Genomic DNA, 21497 nt, shown 5'->3' with positions numbered 1-21497 from the left:
CGAATTGAGTGGCTTCTTGCTCAAGGGAGGGGGGGGTCATTTATTTATTTTTTCCGGGACTCGCCCAGCAACGTAACGGGGAAATTTGACTTAGCCTGAGACCGAATACCAGGATCGGTGGTTAGAAGCAGAAACGCCCGGCGGTGACTTTGCAAGCCTCGAGCAAACTCAAATGAGAATTATCCACTGAAATTCGAAAGAGTTACCCGTTAAAACTCAAAAAAGAACGACCCGTTAAAAATATCTGCAGCCTGGAAGCTCCCGAGTTTAAAATCGGCAGGACGGGGCGGTCGGGTTGATAGCTAAATCAAACCAGCTTCTGCTCGGTTTTTTTTAAAGTCCCCTCGTGCTTGAAGCGCCGCTAATTATTCGGCTAAACTTAGTTGCAAAAAAACAACAACAAACCAGGAAGAGTTTTCCCACAAATACGTCTGAATCTGAACTCGGGACCTTGCAACAGTTAGTGAAAATGGCTGTTTCCTTTCTTTTTGGGGTGGGGTGGGGGTAAAGCCATCTTTGCCTCTTTCTTAACCTCGCTGCGCCCCCCTGGTGTGCCAGGCTCCTTGCGGGAAACAACGGGGTGGGGGGGCACGTCCTGGAATGGCCTGTTTGCAACAATCTCCAGACGTCGCAAAGCTGCTGTTGCACAATCGTCCCTCGTTGCATTAACAGTCCCGTCTCGGCACCGACGGGAACAAGATGCCCCGGTCTGTGTCCTGTCCCTTGGCAGGGTCTACTGCTGGTTAATTTATGCCCACCCATGCTCCTCTCCTCCTTCTCCTCCTGTCTCCCCACCCCCACCCCAAGGGAACACAAAAGCTGCCAGGCCAACCCACCCACACACCCACCCCTCCCCATGTTGACCCTCCTCCGTCAGGAAGATAACGGGAAAAGTTTGCCTGCCAGCCCCCCCCCCCCACCTCTTAAAAGCAGAGAAGGGACGGCTGCCAACAATCTCATTAGGGCCCTACATGAGGATGCTGGATGAAGGGGGGGGGTCCGTCCGGGATGCTCCGGCGGAGCAGGGCATGAATATTCACGCGGAGCTGCGCCTGCTGCAGAAAAGCCATCCATTACGGCGGGTTTGACGTCCCACCTTATCAAGGTGACTGCTGAGATAATGTCGGCAGAGCTTGCCAGGCCTGGGAAGGCGGGCGGGGGGGGGGGGGAGAGAGAGACTGCGGGCGAGGCAGCCCTGGACGTTCACAAGGGAGGGGGGGTGTCTTTGGGAGGGTCTCCCAAGAGTCGTCTGATGGGGTCTGCAAGGAAGGAGAGGTGGAAAGGCACCCCTCGAAAAGGGGGTTCGGTTGCGGGGTGCCCTTTGCAGGTTCTGTGCGGTGCAGACCTGGGTAAAGGGGGCTCCGCAGGGGAGGGTGAGACGGGTCTTCATAACCCGGACATATTCAGGGTTGCAAAAGTTGCTAAAATCCATCTCTTGTTTATCGTGGCTGCCCTGTTGGCTCTGCCACGAATGCCACCTTTGCACGTGGCGTGGGCCAAAGGGGCATTTTCCATCATGGTGGAGCAGCCGTGGGTGGTCCTGGGCGTGGGGCGTGGGTATTCCTGCCCCCCCGCCCCGGACTTTTGACTTGCAACTGAGCACAGCCAGTTAGTAAGGCACAGTCCTCGGCTGAACGACGGCAATGGAGCACCACATTCCCCTTGCTAAGGGAGACGTCCGTTAAGTGCGTTACGACTCTGCCGCTAAGTGAATCACTGCAGACGTGAACGTTGGTGACACAGTTGTTAAGCGGGTTTGATTTCCCCATCGGTCAGAAGGTCGCAAAAAAGGGGTCATGAGACACACACCCCTCCCCAGCAATCGTCATAAATGCGAGTCGGTTGCCCAACCGGCTGAATTTTGATCACCCGGCCACAGGGATGCGACAACTGGTCGTAAGTGTGGAAAAACAGCCCCAAGTCACTTCTTTCAGTGACGCTGTAGCTTTGAGCCGTCACTAAGTGAGCCGTTGTAAGTCCGAGGACCGCCTGTAGAGGATGGAACCGATGTTTCATCCCCCACCGAGTTGGGGGGGGGGCAAAAAAGCAATTTTCATGCATTTTGTGGGTTTATTAAAAACCAGTGAAAAGGAAAGAGATTCAAAGAAAATTTGGGGGGTATTTAAAATTTCAACGCAGGAAGCCCTTAAGTGGCCTGGTTCAGCTTCTCCATCATCTGTTGCTGGATCTTTCTCGGTAGCTCCGGGTTGGTGAAATAGTCTGGAAGGTGAAATGGGGAGGGAAACGGCGTTTATACCAGCCCTGCTGTGTAGGCGGCCGCAGGGAATGGCGATCCAGAGGAGCAAAGCAAGAGAAAGGCCTCTGGCACCGCGATTCGAACTCGGCCCCTGTGGACGTGACGGTGTTATTATCCCTGGATGAGCTTTTTCTCGCTGGAGGTTTTCAAAGAAAAGATTGGACGGCTCTTTGTCCAGGATGGAACTTTCGGCCGGGAGGGGGGGCGGGGTTGGACTAGATGACCTCCAAGGTCCCTTCCGGCCCTAGGATTCTACGTGTCCCCTTGATTGCAAATCTCGGACTTGTTTAGCCAATTTGGTTTCTCTGCTTTGCGCCTTTACTCCTGGGGAGTGGGTCTCTGGTGTGCCAGATCCCAGGTGTGCAAACCGCAGAGGGAAGCACTCTGCGCATGGCCAGGGGAAGGTGTCGCACGCCTCTGGGGCTCTCTTTGCCTGACGCTCTTCTCCCTCGGGGCTCTGTCTATCCTTCTTGGAAACTAAACATTTCTCTTGCAAGGTGGTGCTGATTTAGAAACATCCTTGCAAGGAAAATGTTATTTATTGCTCCGTTTGGGAGAAGGAAAGGGAAAGAGAAGGGAAGAAAGAAAGAAGGGAAGGAAGGAAAAAAAGAAAGAAAAACGGGAAGAAAGAAAGGAAAAGAGGAAAGGGAGAAAAAAGGGAAGGAAGGAAGAGAATAAAAGGGAAGAAAAGAAGAAAAAGGGAAGGGAAGGAAGGAAGGGAAAAAAACAGGAAGGAAGGAAGGAAAAGAAAAGGGAGAAAAAAGGGAAGGAAGGAAGAAAAAGGAAGGAAGAGAATAAAAGGGAAGAAAGGAAGGAAAAGAGGAAGAAAGGAAAAGAAAAAGGGAAGAGAAAACGGAAGAAAGGAAGGAAAAGAAAAGGGAGAAAAAAGGGAAGGAAGGAAGAAAAAAGGAAGGAAGAGAATAAAAGGGAAGAAAGGAAGGAAAAGAGGAAGAAAGGAAAGAAAAAAGGGAAGAGAAAAACGGGAAGAAAGGAAGGAAAAGAAAAAAGGAAAGGAAGAAAAAAGGGAAGGAAGGAAGTGAAAGAAAAAGGGAAGAAAGGAAGGAAAAGAGGAAAGGAAGAAAAAAGGGGAAAAAACAAGGGAAGGAAGGAAGTTTAAAACAGCCGAATCAACTTTCAAGATCCTCTTCAATGCAGAATCTTCAGAAGTTGAATTTAAGCGGCCATTGATTTTAGTCTGAACAATCAGCAAGTTAATTATTAATTAATCGCAACAGAGTTAGGCCCCTTTCTTGAAACCTTAGTGAGCTTGGGAGTGGGTTCTGCTTTGCTTTTTATTTTATTTAATCCCTGCTTGCTCGGCCTTCTCTCCAGGGACCCCCTCCCGACGGGAGGATTAATCAGGGGTCCAAAATAATCCACATTAAAGCAGGCATCCTTGAAACCTAAGCACCAGGGCTGGGCATCTGATCCGGGCAGAAGAGACGTCCTTGCGGTGAAGGGAGAACATTGGAGGGGGCCATAAAGCCGTCTGGCCAAAAAAAATAAAATCAGAATTTCTCCACGGTGCCCATCTGATCCCAGCCAATCGGCAGCCCGGGCTGGTGTGTTTTGCAGGCGCGTCGATTGGACACCGACACTCCAGATCTCCCCAATGGGGTGCTGTTGAAATAAATTTTAATTCTCACCTGCCGCAAATTCTCGGATATTCTCGGGCCGTTTCATCAAGACGTCTCTGGAAATCACCAAAGGGCGAGGAAGAGGAGGAGGAGGGTGGGGGAAAACGGGGCAGAAAAACAGATTTTCAAAAGAGATTTTTTTTTTCCTGAAGACCCCCCACCACCACCATCTCCCACCCTGGCCGGTCGGCCTCCGTCCCTTGTCAAATTGGTAAATGACCCCCACCCACCCCGCTTCCCTTATCGACAATCGATAAGGCAATTAGAGACCCAGGAAAAACGTTTAATTTATATCTGCCCTCCTTCTGCGTTGCCAGGAAAATAAAAATAGGGTGAGGGGGCACCGAACGGCGCTTTCGATGTGAAAATTAAAACCCTCGGAAAAGGCCTACGAGAGTCAGCCGGCCGAGGAAATATTTATATCAATTAAAAATACCTTCTTTTTTTTCCTGAACGGTGCAACATTCAGGAATCGATAAAGCAATTAGCAAAGTGCTGCAGAAACCCCGAGGTTTGTTTGTTGTTGTTTTTTAAAAGTTGGTTCAATGAAATTTACCGTTATGTAAAACCCTAGTAAGGCCAATACCTGGAATCCTGCGGCCAATTTTGGTCACCACTCTACAAATTTTGAGAAATTTGGAAAAAGTGCAGAGAAGAGCAACTAAGATGATCAAAGGCCTGGAGAACGGCTACGGGATTTGGGTTTGGCCAGTCTAGAGAAAAGAAGAATTGGTGAGGGGGCATGAGAGCAGTGTTCTAGTATTTGAGGAGCTGCCCCAAAGACCCCCAAAGAAGAGGGGGTCAAATTGTCCTGAAGGCAGGACAAGAAGCAATGGTTGGAAACTAATTGAGGAGAGAATTAAGGAGAAACTTCCTAACAGGGAGGACAATTAACCAGTGGAACCGCTTGCCACTAGAAGTTGTGGGTGCTCCATCACTGGAGGTTTTTAAGAAGAGACTGGACAGTCACTTGTCTGGAATGGCATGGGGTCTCCTGCTTTAGCAGGGGGCTAGACTAGAAGACCTTCAAGGTCCCTCCCAGCTCAGTTCTTTTCTAAACTGAACCGAGGAAGGAAAGGGGGGAAAGTCACGTGACTTTTTCCCCGCCGATCGGAAAGTCGGTTGAGTTCTAGAATAGTGGCGAATTGGCCACTAAGTGGGAGAAGCCGCCCATCCGTTATACAGGAGGTCCTCGACTTAACAACCGCAATTGAGCCCGGGTTTTCTGTCACTAAGTGAGACGGCTGTTAAGTGAGTGTTGGCCCATTTTACGACCTCTCTTGCCACGTGAATCGCCACCGTTCTTAAGTTAGTCGTAGGGTTGTTAAGTGAATTTGGCTTTCCCGATGGTCAGAAGGTCGCAAAAGGGGATCACGAGACCCCCTGGGACGCTGTGACCGTCATAAATACGAGTCAGTGGCCATTGTTGGTCACGTGACCAGGGAGATGCTGCAGCGTTCGTGTGAAACGTTCATAAAACACTTTTTTGTCTGTGGAGAAGGGGTTGGACTAGAAGACCTCCAAGGTCCCTTCCAACTTTGTTACTCTGTTGACTTCAGACGGTCACTAAACGGTTGTAAGTCAAGGATTGCCTGTAATCAGTTGAGCTGTCTTGAGGAAAAATATGTGATTTTTTCCAATCCTGAAAACTAACCTGAGAAATCCGGATAGCAGAACTTCAATCTCAGTGTGAGTCCGGAGATATTTTTCATTGTTAATTTTGGTGTTGATCTAAGGGGGGGAAAGATAGAAAAGGAAGACACAAAAAAGACCCAGTGAAATTCGAAAGATCTTTCAGACCTGGCTTGGTTCGAAGTATTATATTCCTAAAATGACACTTCCCTTACAAAGCCAGCCTACCCTGCAGGGTTGTATGGAGGATAGTAATGGTAAAACCGCATCGGAGGCTTCAGATCTCCTAAGGAGGTTATATTCTGCAGTCTAAAGCCGGCACTACCTGGGCGTGTTTTCCCAACGGATTTTTCCAAGCCTGTTGTGTTATGTGTCGGTGTGTTTGTGGCTGTGGGTGGCGAGAGAAACACTCCTTCATAATGGTCCCCGGTTGTATAACAAGCCTCAGAATAGCCCTGGAGCCGTTCCAAAAGGCCCTAAAATCCCTTAAGCAGCCAATAATAATAATAATAATAATAATAATAATAATAATAATAATAATAATAATAATAATAATAATAATAATAATAATAATAATAATAATAATAATAATATAAGGAGAACTGGGAAGGAGAAGAGGAGGAGGAAGAGTAAAAGGAGAAGGAGGAGGAGAAGAGGGAAAGAGAAGAGGAGGAGGAAGGGAAGTAAAAGAAAGGAGAAGATGGAAGGAGGAGCAGAGGAGGAGGAAGAAGAGTAAAAGAAAGAGGAGTAAAAGGAAGAGAAGAGAAAGAAAGAAAAATGGCACGGATGTAGCAGGAAAAATGAAGGTATGGAAAAGGGGGAAACGGATTAAAATCCGCACACACACAAAAAAAAAAAGTTAGAACTTTCTTCTTTCAAATCCAGACACCAAATCCTAAACTGCAAACAAACAAACATGGATTTTGTGACTCTTGTTCTGCTTGCTTGTTCAGAATAATCCTTCCGAGGCGGCCTGTCCACCTTCCCACATTTTTTTATCCTTTGTGGGGGGGGGGGAAATAAACTAACATTTAGAGTCTTCGTCCCTGTTGAATGTTTCAGGAACAATTCCAAATTCCTTGGATTTTTCTCCTCGGTTTTCCTGGCTTCATGGTATTCTTGGCAGTTGGGCAAGGGGCCATTTCTTCCCAATTTCAGCCCCCCACACACCCTCCCTCAGCCCCCTCCGTCTTTTTTCCCCAAGCTGACCTACATTTGAACCCCAAAACTCAACCCAATTTGGCACCACTCAAAATTTTGCCATCTCGGTTTTGCACATGTGTGTGTGTGTGTCTCTTTGTGATCTCGGCCACTTTTAGGAAGCTGGCTAGTTTTAGGGAAAAGCCCCCTTGAGGAAGCCAAGAAGTTTCTCTTGTTTTGTTTATGGTGGGGAGGGAGGGGGTGTCTTAAGATTAAAGTTTTCGGGGAGGGGGCTGGAATTTCCCTGCCAAGAGAAATTGGCCGCTGGGTCCTTTGCAAACCTGCAGTGACCCGTCCTTTGGTTCAGTTTTGGAAAGCAAAACGGGAGGGGGGGTCCTTAAAAATTCAGGGAGGGGAGGGGGTCCCTTTGCCCACTCCAGGCCTGCCCCTCCCCCCCCATGCCCTACCTTGTAGGTCATGAGCTGCATCTGTTGAGGGGGGTAGAGGGCCCCCACATCCAGGTTTTCCAGACCTGTCCTGACATCAGCCATTTCGCTGGGTGGCAGCAGCTTCCGTCCCTCCCTGGCACAGGAGCGGCTGTTGGCGCTGTTGCCATGGGGACAGTTGCTAGCGGTTGCAAGGCCCTTGCCCGCAGAGCCAGGCCTGTTTCCTGCCCACCCCCCCTCCCCAATTTCTGTTTTGCTTGATTTTATTTATTTTTTCCTAATCTCCTCTTTGCCCCCACCCCCTCCCTTTCCTGCTTTTCAATTTCCACACCTGAGTTTGCAAGGATTCCAAAGGCAAAAAAAGTCTGGGTTTGGGGAGAAGCCGGGGGGCCGGCGGTGGGTGGACCGGGGTGGTGAAGTGGTTTGGGGGGTGGGGTGGGGGGTTGCATTAATTTTGCAGGGGCCCCCAGCGCACCCCCAAGGCTGCAACCGATCTTGAGGGGCTGCTTGGTTCCATCTGGGCTGACTGGAGCTTTTCCTCTTTGTAGAAAATTGTGCATTGTTTTTACTTCCCCCCCCCAAAAAAGAAACCTCCCATTCCCTTGAATTCTTTTTTCATAATCCACCCCCTGCGGTTGTGACTTGCACCAAGGCTTGCACAAAGGAGAGGGGGCCGATTTGATGCTTTGCAGGCAGGGTTCGAAGCCCACCGGGCTGGCTAAGCGAGGCCCGCGCTCAGGCCTTATCTTCTGCCAGGAGAAGCCAGGGTTAAAGAGAAACCAGGATGCACAAAAACAGGTCGCCGCGAACCTGGTTTCTCTAGGTTTTCCAATAATGGATTTGATTTTGATTGTTGTTGTTTTTTGGCAAGCACGGGCCTCCTATTTCCTTGATGGGCAAGAGCACTTTGTAAGAATCCAGCCTTTCTCACTCCCCAAATAAATGCATGAGGAATAGCCTGGAGGGGCGGGGCGAGGGGGGGGGAGTGGGGGTGCCCAGGTTGATTGCCAATAAACAGGCAGAGGGCCTCATTCACAGAAGGCTCCCAAACTCTGGCCTCCCTCCCTCCCTCCCTCCTTCTTTCCTTCTTTCCTCTCCTTTTTATTTTCTTTTAGTATTATTTATTTTATTTCCTTCTGCTTTTCTTCCTGTTCTTTCCTCCCACCCTCCTTCCCTTCCTCTTTCTCTCTTCCCTTCCTCCCTCCCTCCCTTCCTTCCTGTTTTTCCTTTCCTCTGCTTGTCTTCCCTCTTTCCTTCCTTTTCCTTCCTGTTTTTCTTCCTTCTCTTTTAATTTCCTTCTCTTTTCCTTTTTTCTCTTTTCCTTTCCTCAGCTTGTCTTCCTTCCTTCCTTCCTCTCTCCCTCCTTCCCTTCCTTCCTTCTTTCATTCCTCTTTCTCTTCCTTCTCTCTTTTAATTTCCTTCTCTTTTCCCTTTTTTATCTTATCCTTTCCTCTGCTTGTCTTCCTTCCTTCCTTTCTTCCTTCCATCCATCCTTCCTTCACCTATTTTACAATAACCCACACCCCTCATCTCCCGGATGTCCAGTTCCTTTAAAAAATGCCCTGGCTCCACAAAACAAAGGGAGAATGCAGAACCAGGCCCTGGGTGTGCCTCTGCTGTCTCTGTGTGCACATTTTCACCACCTGTGTGTGTGTGTGTGTGCACGGTTTGCACAAAGGCGGGAAGGAGCCGGTGTCCCCCTTCCAATCTCCTCCAGGGATGAGGTCATTGTGGAAACGGAGCAGATTCTTAAATCATCCTGCCAGCTCTGCATAACCACAAACGGGGCCCGCATTCTCGACAGATGTCAATAGATATTAACATCGGCCAGCATCTCGGTCTTCCAAGGAAGAGGCACTGAGGGCCGCCAGCTGGTTGGAACATGAATCTTTTAACATTTGGGACAGGCCAACTTTCACGCCCTGGAGTTCAGGTGCCCCCACCACCACCGTGCCCATCGAGGGAGGGGAGGATCTCGGCAGGCCTTGCCGCCTCCTGAGGGCCTTGGGCTCTGCTCGGTGGCCAGTGAGAGTGACAGGACTACAGCTCCCAGCATCCTTTGCCATTGGACCTGCTGGCCAGGTGTCATGGGAACCCGAGTCCTGGAAGGAAGATCCCCAATTTCTCAGCTCTGGGCAAAATGAGCTTGGGGCTGCCTGTGGGAAAGGAGGCCAAAGCCCCCTCGGCTGGGTCATCCTGGGGGCAGCAAAGGCCTCTAACCACTCAGCTAAACTCCTGAGTTGCATGGAATGCAGAAATAGAATAGAATAGAATAGAATAGAATAGAATAGAATTTTTTATTGGCCAAGTGTGATTGGACACACAAGGAATTTGAAAAGCAAAAGGCTATTTATATTTACGATTTCTATATCAAACAATATCAAACAACATTGATATTGTTTCCTGATTGCTTATTTGTAGCTTATGACTATCATTTAGTCATAAGCTAAAAACCTTATGATTCTTGATGAAGGTATCTTTTCTTTTATGGACACTGAGAGCGTATGCGTATGTATGGACACAAATTCCTTGTGTGTCCCATCACACTTGGCCAATAAAGAATTCTATTCTATTCTATTCTATTCTATTCTATTCTATTCTATCCAATCCATTTGGATGATAGATAGATAGATAGATAGATAGATAGATAGATAGATAGATAGATAGATAGATAGATAGATAGATAGGGATAGAGAGAAAGAATAGAGAGGGAGATGTGCGAGAGAGAATGGATGGGTGGGTGGATAGATAGATAGACAGACAGACAGACAGACAGAGAGACAGGGACAGAGGGAAAGAAAATACACAAAAAGATGAGAGCGATAGAACAAATGGATGGAGAGGACGGATGGATGAACGGATGGATGGATGGATAGGCAGGCAGGCAGGCAGGCGAGAGAGATGGGTAGAGAAAGTTGGCTGGCTAGCTAGAGAAATGAGAGGGTGGGGGGGGATAGATAGAGATAGAGCGGGTTGAGATTTCTCTTCCTCGCTTGCAGAGTTGGGGTCCTGTCTTGAGGGGGAGGGGAAGAGAAGAAAGGGGCTGGGTTTGTGGACTGCCTTCCCCTACCCCCACCCCCAGGCCAGAGAGACCTCTGTGCATGCTCAGAGATACACACACACACACACACAAGCGTCTTTGCCACGCTGTCTGTCTGTCTGGAGGCACTGGGGTTCAAGGGAAGGCCTGGAGGAAAACCTGGATATGGGTTGTCAGGCTCTTTAGGCCTCCTTTAAGGCCATAGCTGGCAAGCGGCTGTGCCACCCCTTCCCTTCCCCTTCCTCCTCCTCCCCCCCCCCCTTCCTCCTCCCTCCGCTCGGCTTTCTTCTAATTGTGATCTGGCCAGCTGTGTTTCAGCACCGCGGACAGCTCCTGAACAATGGGAACCGCGCTGGCACTTAGGGGCTCTCTGCAAATTCCGACCTGGGAGAAGGAAGGAAAGAAGGAGGGAGGGAGGGAGGGAGGGAGGAGGAAAGAAGGGGGCGAGGGCGAGGCAACTCCCCCCTCCATTCCATTTCCCCCCCCTCCATCTCTTGATCTTCACCCCCTTCCATCCCCTCCCTGTCCTTGTGTCCTTTAGGGGAGGGGTCACCCCGAAGGCTTTTGAGTTTAAATCGCCCTCTCTCCAGTTTCCTGGTTGTTTTTTCCACTTAGAATAAATTCTGGGTCCCAGGGCCAAATTTACAAAATTTTGACCCCTTTTCCAGTCCCACATTGGGGGGGGGCTTAGAGGCCGGGTTTTTAGCTCAAGGAACGGGGAGGGAGGGCGTTGAGAAGGGAAGTTACAGGATGGGGTGGTGGTGGCGGGTTGATATTTATTTCAGGCTGTCTTGCATTTTGTGGCAATGCAGTCTGTGGTGGTGGTGGTTGTTGTTGTTGTTGTCGGGTTTTAACCCTCCCGGAGTGTGATGAGAAAATGCAACTTGGAACAGCCTGAGATGCAGAAATAGGGAATGATGGGTTTCGGAGGGTTTTTTTAATTATTATTTTTGGCACCCCCACCCCCCTAAACTGGACCTCAACATTTCGTCTCTGAAATTGGTAGTTGGAGAGCCAGGAAAAATAAGACAGTTCTGCGAAATTTAAAAAAAAAACAAAAAAAGATTTAGAAAAGATGTTTATTCGAATTGCCTGCTCAATTCCAAGATTTGAAGGTGGGAATTAGCAGCTTAGAAATTTCCTCGAATTTATAAGTCATAAATATATAACCGAAAAAGCAAACTTTTTCGGTTATATATTCTGGGGAAGAATAGTGAAATTTCTCGACCATTGATGTGACTCAACGGAGAAACTGTGTTTTGTTTTGTTTTTTCTAAAAAAAAAAAAAATTTGAAACATCCAGGGAGATTTGTTGACAGCCCTGTGCTGCCCAGAATGGTGCAATGGAGCTTCTCTATTCAGAGATAGTCTACCCTTTGGGATAAATAGAAAATGAAAACCCCAGCTGTTTCTCCAAAGCATCTTCATGGCCCCTGGATGGGTGAAACAAAGCTGGCATTATTATTATTTTTTTGTTTGCTGCAACAGAGTTTTTTAAGGCCGTTTGGGTGGGTTTCCTTCCACCATTTGAGATGGTATTATTATTATTATTATTATTATTATTATTATTATTATTATTATTATTATTATTATTATTATTATTTCCTTCCAATCTTAGATGTACATTACTGCCAAAGGCTGAAAAAATAATATTCTTTTTTGACTGGTATCACCGCTTTAAAAAAAAACCCTTTTCAGTTCAGATTCTGGGTTGTCTAAATCCACAACCCATGTTTAATTCTTGCTAGCCAGGATGCGATTTCCAGGCCAGGATCTGGAGTTTTTTTTAAAAATGCAGTAAAACCACTTCGGGGCCTGAAAAATCCCTCTAGCAATTGCCTTTGGTCTCCCGAGTCCTTCGGGAGAAGGGCGGTATAAAAATTGAATAAAATAAAATAAAATAAGATTGCCTAGCCCTGTGATGGAAGCCACGTAAAATCTTATTTATTTATTGTTCACTTTTCAAAATTTCATTTTCTCCCCATCTGATCATAGGGTAACTCTGGGCAGCTTACAATGTTTAAAATATTATATAAAATATTATATTTATATATAATATAAAATATACACAATATTACAGTCTGTTTAATATCCATTCAAAGCATTGAAAAAATGACCAGTTTTCACACGACTGTTGCAGCCTCCCCTTGGTCAAAATTCAGACGCTCGGCCACTGACTCATACTTATGACTGTCGCAGTGTCCCGGGGTGTCACCATTCCCCATTTGCGACCATCGTAAATATGACCCACTGGCCAAGTGTCCGAATTTTGATCACGGGAGCCCCGGGAGTCTCTGCGACCGTCATAAATATGAACCACTGGCCGAGCGTCTGAATTTTGATCCCCGTCATCATGTGGATGCTTCAAGTCACTCCCAAATCTCTTTTTTCCAGTGCTGTTGTAACTTTGAACGGTCACTAAATGAACTGCGGTAAATCGAGGATTAGCTGTCATCCCCTTCCCCTCCCCGATCTTGCGGGGAAGAGAAGAAAACAGCCGCCCTTGTGCGTTTTTCTCACGAGTTGGCACTTTGTGGCCCGTCCCTAACTGTGACACGGTTATTAGCCAAGGGAAAAAGCTGGCCGGGTTGAAGGCTTCGTTGGGTGGGAAGGAAAAAGGGCTGGAGAAGCGGAGGAGGCGACTCTGACCTGCCCCACACTGCCGGACCTGAGCTTCAGGAGGGTTGGGGGGGAAGGAAGAAGCCCAGAGAAGAAGGGGGCCCGAGAAGGCGGTGGGGGGGATCCCGGAGAAAAACCCAACCCCAAGAAGAAGAAGAAGAAGAAGAAGAAGAAAGAAGAAGAAAGAAGGAAAGAAAAGAAAAGAAAAGAAGAGAGACAGACAGACCGACGGAGGTGAGGATTAAAAACCGCCAAGCCTCCAAGACAACAAAAAGTTGATCCATTAAAACTTCATTAAGGGCACTATTTACCACCCCCCTCCCCCTCTTCCTCTTCCTCCTCCTCCTCTTCCTCCCGGCTTGGCAATCGCAGCCCCCCACCCGCCGAAGCGTCAGGATGAGGAGTCGGGGCGAAAACTCGTGAGGAGGAAGACGGGCCGGCTTTTTCCTTGCAACTCCGGGTTGCGAGCGGCCGTCGGGAAAGGCGAGGAGGACCAAAACCACCCAGCGAAAGAGAGACACGGTCGCGTTCCGTATAGTTTTATTTTTATTTTATTTTTTGAAAAAACCCGAACCGAATATTTATTTATTTTTTCCCCCTGGCGAAGAAAGCTCGGCGGGAAGGAGGAAGAAAAAAAGCGGACATGCCATTCAATTAAATCCGGACCGGAGGGGCTCTTCCCCCCCCCCACCTCCTGTTTCTCCCCCCCCCCCTCCCCAACCCCCCCCCCTCCGAAAGTGCCCGTCGCCTTTCATCTTCTTTTGTCTCCCGCTGCAAAAGCGGGGCGATTTCCTCTTTTCTTTATTTGGCAAATCTCCTTTTTTTGCGCTTAAATTCTCCTGATTATTCTGGGTTGTGTTTTTTGGGGGGGATTTTTTTAAAAATCGCTGTTATTGAGCGGGGGGGAGGGGAGGGGGCGCCGCGTTTCCGAATTTGAGGCTCGCTCCGGGTTCTGCGCCTTTTGGACCAATGAAGGAGCCGGATGCTATCAAACTTTTCATCGGACAAATCCCTCGGAATTTAGACGAGAAGGACCTGAGGCCGATTTTCGAACAATTTGGGAAAATCTACGAATTGACAGTCATCAAAGATAAATACACCGGCATGCACAAAGGTAAGGAGACGGTGGGGTGGGGGGTCGGTATGGGGGGTTCGGGTCGAGGTTGGCTGGCTGGTTGGTTGGTTGGAGGGCGGGCGGGCGGGCACCGACAACCCCTTCCTCCAAAGACCTTTAAAGAGGGGTCCCCATAAATCTATGCAGCTCCCTTTCCAGGTAGGGGAAGCCGTCGAAACTCAGCACGGGCGGGGGAGCAGAAACGGCTTTCCGAGCGATGGGGAGGCATGGGTGGGTGTTGGGTTGCGGGCGACGGGGTGGGGGCACAGCAGATGGCAGGAGACTGAGCTGGGAGATTTGCATGAATTAGAAAGTGAAGCCCCTCCTCTCCTCCCTCCTTCCTTCGCAGGGCATGGCAGAAGCCGAAAGGGCCCCGTTAAAAGGGGGCTTGCGAAGAGTTGGGAAGGTTCAAACACGAGGGGGGGCGATGCGATCAGGGATGGGGTGGGGGGGTTGGAGGGGGTGGGTTAGAAAGGTGCCTAGATTAAGCAGGCTGGCGGGACCCCCGGGCAACGGTGTGAGTGGGGGGGGGAGTTCGACGGAGCTGGGTTTTGCCAGGCGCAAGGCTGGTCCGTGGTTTGTTGGAGATCAAAACAAGCTGGGATTAGACCGAGGCTTGTCTCGCCCGGGAGAGAGTCTGGGGCACGGATGCCTCGGGAGGAGGAGCAGGAGCTGGCCATGAGAAGCTGTTGGGGGGACTGGCAAGGCTGCCGGCGCTCTTGAGGGAACAAAGAGGAAATATCTATGTATTTTTAGCCCAGCCTGGCCTTGGCGCTGGCTGGGGGAACCTGCCGGGCGAGGCTTTCCAGAGCGAAATAAGCCAAGCTTGACTCAGCTCCGGCCGCTTTTTGGCTCCCGAAAGGGAAGGCTGCTGCCGCCGCCGCCAGCCCGCCCGCCCGCCTTTGGCTGGCATGCCCGATGCTCCCCCGGAGCTGCCCGAGAGCGGCTTGGCCTTCCCGGCGGAACTCCAGGAGGGGACGTGAGTTTGGCTCGGCTCTCTGGAGGGGGGGGGGAGGAATTGGGGAGACCGGGGTGGGTGGGTGGGCGGCCTCTCAGTGGGTATTGAAAAGCATCTCAAACTTTGATATTTGCACGAGGAGAGGGAGGGAGGGAAGGAAGGAAAGAATAGAGAAGGGAAGGAAGGAAGGAAGGAAGGAAGGAAGGAAGGAAGGAAGGGAGGGAGGGAGGGAGGGAGGGAGGGAGGGCGGAAGGAAGGGAGGAAGAATAGAGAAGGAAAGAAAGGAAGAAGAATAGGGAGGGAGGGAGGGAGGGAGGGAAAGAAAAGGATAAGGGAGGGACGAAGGAAGGAATAGAGAAGGGAAGGAAGGAAGGGAGGAAGAAGGATAGGAAGGGAGGGAGGGATAGAGAAGGATAGGAAGGAAGGAGAAGGATAGGAAGAGAGGGAGGGAGGGAGGGAGAAGGGCAGGAGAGAGAGAGGAATAGAGAAGGATAGGAAGGAAGGAAGGAAGGAAGGAAGGAAGGAAGGAAGGAGAAGAGAGGGAGGGAGGGATAGAAAGGAAGGAAGGAAGGAAGGAAGGAAGAAGGGAGAAGAGAGGGAGGGATAGAGAAGGATAGGAAGGAAGGAAGGAAGGAAGGAAGGACGGAAGGAAAATAAGAAAGGGAGGGAGGGGGGGAAGAAACAGAGGAGGGAGAGAGGAAGGAATAGGGAAGGAAGGTAGGAAGGAAGAATAGATTTTCTCCCCTTCAACACCAGGATAATCTGCATTGGTTTGTAAACATCCCCCTGATTTTCAAAGGAGCCAAAAACAAGACTTGCAATTCCCCAGAGCCAAGTCAGCTAAGAATAAAATCTAATTAACACCACTGTACTAAAGGAAAGTTAAAAGAGGCTGAAAGAAAGGAAGGAAGAAAAAACACACACATCGGGATTAATCTCCAACTCGGGGTTTCCTTTAATCTGGGTTAAATCCACAACCCTGCCTTCTCCCATTCCCTCCCCTCACCCACCCACCCACCCCCAATTTTTGGGGATCAAGCCAAGGAAAGGCAGGGAGGGAGAGAGAGAGAAAGAGAGAGAGAGAGACGGCCGTTTTGATCTAGGTTGGCTGGTCCCAACCGTGATAGATGGAGCAGTCTGGCAGGTGTGCTCTGTGTCGTGTTGTGAACAATTTTTGGCTGTGGAAAAGGAACTGAGAAGGGACCAGGAAGAAGGGAGGGGGGAAGCAGTCATGCAGCCTTTGCTGAGTCAATTCTCACTTTAAAATCCAGGAAAACAAAATTGTTCTTAGGCACCTCGTGTGTTGTCCAAACTGAGCTGGAGGGGGGGAAAAAATAAAGATATTTCTGCAGAAGCAGAATCGAGCAATGGACCTTGGATGTAGGTTCAAGTTTCAATCAGTCCCCTTGTGTGTGTGTGTTTTACAAGAAACACTGAGGACTAGAATCTTAGTTTGTTTTGCAGGGAATCGAATACCCATTTGACTGCTTTGAAGGGGCTGATGTGACCTTGATCGCTTTCATCAGACACCTGGATAGGGTCTGATAAACTTCGTATGTTCTTAGCTTCTGTATTCTGGGGTGGTTTTTTTTTCCTTCCTTTTTTTTTAAAAAAAAAAAAATGCAAATTGTTCATCCATTTTCGGACGCCTTTTTGATCGGTTTTGATTTGGAAGAGCGGCTTCTAATCGGCGAAAGGTTATTATTTTCAAACTGCAGAGACGGGGCCCCCCTGGATTAAAACTTGATGGGGTGAAAATAAATCTCGAACCGTTTTTTAGGATGGCGTTGGGGGGGGGGGTGAGGCTGCGTTGGCACGCAAACTCTTGGAAAACAAAATTTTTTGCAAGAGGCAATAAAGCAAGCAAAGATTTGAAAATTTCACACCCAACACTGTTAAGTTACTACTGGTGTAAAATGCTAATGGGGAGGGGGGGGGCGGAAAGACCACTTATTTAATTTGTATTCCTCAAATAAATATCTGATAAACATTTGCAGCCCGAGAGAATCTCTTCCAAATCTGAGAATGTTTTGATCTGAAACAACAACCAAACAACATGGCAAACCATCAGTGACTCAGGATTAAGAGCTGAGAATAGGAAGGATCTAGTTTCCCTGCAGAAGAGGGCAAATTCAGCGTGGCAGGTTACTAGTCCTCAAGAAAATGGGCTCCTCACCTCTGCTCCTAAGTTAGCAACTTATATCTTTATATAAGTTGCTAATTTAGGAGCAGAGGTGAGGAGTTAGGGGTGATAAAATGACATTGGGGGTTGGGGGGGAAGGAAGGTTGCCATGTTTCTCAAATAGTATAGATATTTAATTAATAATAATAATAACAGAGTTGGAAGGGACCTTGGAGGTCTCCTAGTCCGACCCCCTGCCCAGGCAGGAAACCCTACACAACTTCAGACAAATGGTTCTTAAAAATTTCCAGTGTTGGAGCATTCACATAATTAAAAACATCAATAGAATTCATGCAAAGTGGCAGAAAAAATCTGTTTCTTTGCAAATATTCTGTCTGCTTCTATCCACTTCCAAACCTCTCTGTACTTTTGGGGCAACCGGGTTTTCAAACCAGCATATAACTAGGGTTTGTTTTGAGCGTCGCGGCCTTCCACTTTCAAACGCCCTGCGTGCCTTGTCACCCTCTCTCTCTCTGGCTGCCAATTTGGAGCACGTGCCAGTCCTTAGGCATGGCACGAGTGGCTGCCAATGCGGTTTGACTCTCATCGTTTGCGGTCTCACCGGAGGGTGAAAAAAATCTACCCTCGACCCTCACTTGGGTTGGTTCGGATCGCCAAAAATATGCCAGCTTTAAGGAATCCGCAGGAAAAAGTGACTTTTGCAAAAATGCCAGGTTGTATGTAGCAAAAGCTTCAGTTAAAATTGTGGCCAGTTCGCACATCACGCTGTGCTGATACAGACCAGAGGGGGGGGGGGGAAAGCATTTTTAATTCAGGCAGAAGGGCAGAAAAAAAAATCCTTGCTTTAAGGTTTTTAGATTTTGGGGTGCCGTCTTTCGAGAATTATTTGGAATTTGCCTGAGCCCTGGTGCCAAATAAATTGGTTTTTTGGAAGGATTTGTAAACAGCTCTTGGCTTGGAAGAGTTGGGAAGTTTGGGGAGGGGGGTTGCCTTTATCTCCCCAGAGTTGGGCTTGATTTTATTTTATTTATTAAATTTGTCTGCTTTCTGTTATTCTCCACCCTCGCCCTGCCCAATGGCCTCCCTGACTAATGCTAAGGCCAGGCCCCTTATTCTGCGGCTGCAACCTGGCGCCCCTTGAAGTCCCTGGTTGAGGACGATGGACATATTTTGGAGGAGTTTTTTTAAAAAATAAGAAGTTTAAAAGGAAGAGAGCAGGTTGCAAGGGAAGGCAGAGTAGATGTTACCTGCAGGTTTAGCAAACGGGTGTAGTTGGCAGATCAAAAATCTTTCAAACTTGCACTTTTTTTCCCTTAAGGAAAAGAAGGAAGCAAAGAGAAAAGAATTCAAGATACAACTGCAGAACACGAGAATTTTAAATAAATTAAACAAGGAAGAACTGGGCTTATTTTTGCCTCCAAGAAAATTTGGAAAAAGGATCGGGGCACCCGACGCAGAGCAAAAATCGGGGCGAAGGGAAAACAGCTCGTTCAGATGCAACGGAGGGCTGAGAATATGGATTTTTAAATATATATATATATATATATATATATATATATATATATATATATATATATATATATATATATATATATATATATATATATATATATTATTAAAATACATTTTAGAGGTCTGCCCATGTCGTGGACAGTGACTTTGGGCCGTGTGCAACAATCCAGTAAAAAAAAACAACAACACACCACCAGGATTCGGCTTTGGGGTGGATTAAAGATTTTCTTTTGGCTCTCTAAATAGATTTTGACAATATGGGGCTTTTAGAAAACATGTTGGAGAAAGATGCAGAAAATCCACCAGAGGCCCTTTCCTCACTCCTTTCCTCTTCTAATGTGTGGGGTTTAACTGAGATGGGGGATAATTTTGACTTTGGGGGCTGAGATGGAACCCAAGCAGCACCAAAAGAGAGTCACCCCAAATTTAGGAATGGACAGGAAGCCCATAAGAAGCCTCCAAATTCATTCATTCATTCATTCATTTTCTTTCTTTCTTTCTTTCTTTCTTTCTTTCTTTCTTTCTTTCTTTTCTTCTTCCTCCTTCCTTCCTCCTTTTTTTCTTCCTTTTTCCTGTCTTCTTCCTCCTTCCTCCTTCCATCTTCCTTCTTCCATCTCCCATTTTCTTTCTTCCTTTCTTCCTTCTTCCCATCTTATTTCTTCTTCCTTCCTTCTTCCTTCTTCCATCTCCCTTACTTTCTTCTTCTTGAGTTCTTCCTTCCTCCTCCTTCCTTCCTTCTTCCTCCTTCCTCCTTCTTTCCTTCCTCTTTCTTTCTTCCTTTTTCCTGTCTTCTTACTTTTTCCTCCTTCCATCTTCCTTCTTCCCATCTTATTTCTTCTTCCTTCCTTCTTCCTCCTTCCATCTCCCTTCCTTCCTTCTTCCTGTCTTCTTCCTTTCTTCTATCTTCCTTCCTCCTTCCCTCTTCCATCTCCCATCTTCCTTCCTTCCTTCTTCCTGTCTTCTTCCTTCTTCTTTCCTTCTTCCATCTCCCTTCCTTTCTTCCTCCTTCCTTCTGCATTGATTTGGAGAAAGGAAGTCAGCTGGGTGGGCAGAGGGGAAGGGATCTCTTCTTGCCCTGTGCCATCTTTTCCTACTTTCAGCTCCACCACCACCAACCCCCCCTCCTCCTCCAGAAAGCCCCCGCTGGCAGCTCGCAGGGCTGGGCTGACGTGGCAACCATCCGGCTGAACTGCTGGAGCGTGAATGGCTTAGCTTTTCCACTTCGTTGCCTGTTGTGACAGGCAGAGGCTAAATATAGGCCCTGCGCTGAAGCTGGAGAAGAAATGGAGCATATTTTGCTGATGAAATTTTTTTAAAAAAAATAAAATAAAAATTAATGATTGGCAGAGAAAGGCAGGCTGGGTTGCGGGGTGGGGGAGGGGCGGGCATCACTTCGAAGAAACTTCTCTCTTTTTTAAAAAAAAACTGGGCCCTCGGCCAGAGGGAGCTGGGGCAGATGGGCTTTGTAGTCCTGAGATGGCACAAATGTGCCCGCTTCGCTCCCCATGGCTTAAGTTCCACGAAGTTTCTGGAAAGACAAACAAAAAAAAAATGTCTGGTCTACAAACATTTAACTCGTAAATTAACAAGCTGGCTTTCTAAACCTGGTTTGTTCCCGGCGTAAAATATCTTCTTCTTTTTTTACCCCCCCCCCCCACATTTGGTGATCTCTGGATCCCCCGCAAATGCGTGGCGCGTGTTTAAAGTTTTGACCTGCGACGAATAACATCTAGAGGAAGATGGTTATAATCTAACTACCATTTAAAGTTAGCAGCTCCTCCGTTTGTGTCTGCCAGCCTGCCCAAGCTGGCCAGATGTTAGCCTGGAGCACAGCTGGAGAGGCAGTCACCCACGGCGGTCGGTGCCTATCCCAGAGGTGACCCGTTAAGGTAGACTGCCTCTGAACACCGAGCTCTTTGGAGTTTGAGTTTTGAATATTTGTTTTCCGCCAATTTAGGGGGCGTCTTTCCTGCAGGAATTTAGTTAGTTAGTTAGTTTAGTTAGTTTACTTTATTGTCATTGCACATGGTACAACGAAATTAAATGCCATCTTCAGTGTACATTATAAAAATAAAAACACAAAACATGCATCCTTTACATTCTATATACTGTAATTGAAATTGAAAACCCGAATTCAATATGGTTATTGCCCTAGGATAGAAGCTGTTTTTCAGCCTATTCCTCCTTGTTTTTATTATCCTGTACCGTCTGCCAGATGGTAATAGTTCAAAAAAGAAAGAAAGAAAGAAAGAAAAGGGTGCCAGGATGAGATGGATCTTTTAGAACTGGGAAACCAGTTTCAGATGGCTTTCAAGGACCGGTTTGGGGAATGGGCCTACAGATTTGGAAGCAAAGTGGCCGCGGAAGCGGGATATCTTTGGCGAGCCGTGTTTGAACCCGTGTTTTTTCTCCTCCAGGATGCGCCTTCCTGACTTACTGTGCCCGGGAATCAGCCCTCAAGGCCCAAAGCGCGCTGCATGAGCAGAAGACACTGCCAGGGGTAAGTCCAAAGACGGTGCCCGCCTGCTGTGCCAGGGGCCTGATCGCCCGTCGCAACCCGGAGCAGATGGCGTCCGCGCAAACACCGTCTGTGTGTAGGCGTTGTAGTGCACCCGTGATTTGATGCCGCTTCGGTGCTCCTTGTTTGCCGATCTCTTTCCGTTGTTTGCAGAAGCCGGGTTTGATTTCAACTCTGAAAGATCTCCACTGGTTTATTTTAAGTGTTAAAAGAGAGGTTGGATGTGCTTCAGGACAGGTCCTCTCGAATTCACCGGCATTCCGGTTCACGCGGAGCATTTTCCGGATCTTCTAGTAGACAGGGGGTATTTAGTCAATGGTATATATGACTTTCTCGAGAAGTCTGTGGCCTTGCGAAGCCATCTTGGGGAGGGGGGCAGATTCCAAGGGTCGTAGCCAACTGCTAGGATTCGAAGTTGGCGCCTCTCGGCTCAGCATTTGGGGCGGGGTCTCGACGTAGAACTGGACAAGGGATCCTCCGC

The 21497-nt window shown here is 48.1% G+C and overlaps 2 protein-coding genes across 2 annotated transcripts in view; one reads left to right on the top strand and one right to left on the bottom strand.

The window, feature by feature from the left end:
- Positions 1–2063: 2063 nt before the first annotated feature.
- RIIAD1 (regulatory subunit of type II PKA R-subunit domain containing 1) lies at positions 2064–7306 on the bottom strand. The gene is made up of 4 exons (XM_058160683.1): positions 7134–7306; positions 5549–5625; positions 3904–3950; positions 2064–2220 (listed from the first exon to the last, which is right to left on the bottom strand). Exons 1-4 carry the CDS (start codon positions 7215–7217, stop codon positions 2147–2149), a joined length of 282 nt encoding a protein of 93 aa, XP_058016666.1. The 5' UTR covers positions 7218–7306; the 3' UTR covers positions 2064–2146.
- Positions 7307–13740: 6434 nt separating this feature from the next.
- Positions 13741–21497, top strand: part of CELF3 (CUGBP Elav-like family member 3) — a 31676-nt gene continuing 23919 nt past the window's right edge. Inside the window, exons 1-2 of the mRNA XM_058160684.1 lie at positions 13741–13885; positions 20916–20998. Of these exons, the coding sequence (XP_058016667.1) occupies positions 13741–13885; positions 20916–20998 (228 nt within the window). The remainder of the gene's footprint in view (positions 13886–20915; positions 20999–21497) is intronic.

The sequence above is a fragment of the Ahaetulla prasina genome, chromosome 17 (assembly GCF_028640845.1).
Source record: "Ahaetulla prasina isolate Xishuangbanna chromosome 17, ASM2864084v1, whole genome shotgun sequence".
Lineage (NCBI taxonomy): Eukaryota > Metazoa > Chordata > Lepidosauria > Squamata > Colubridae > Ahaetulla > Ahaetulla prasina.
This window is presented reverse-complemented; position numbering and strand designations above follow the sequence as displayed.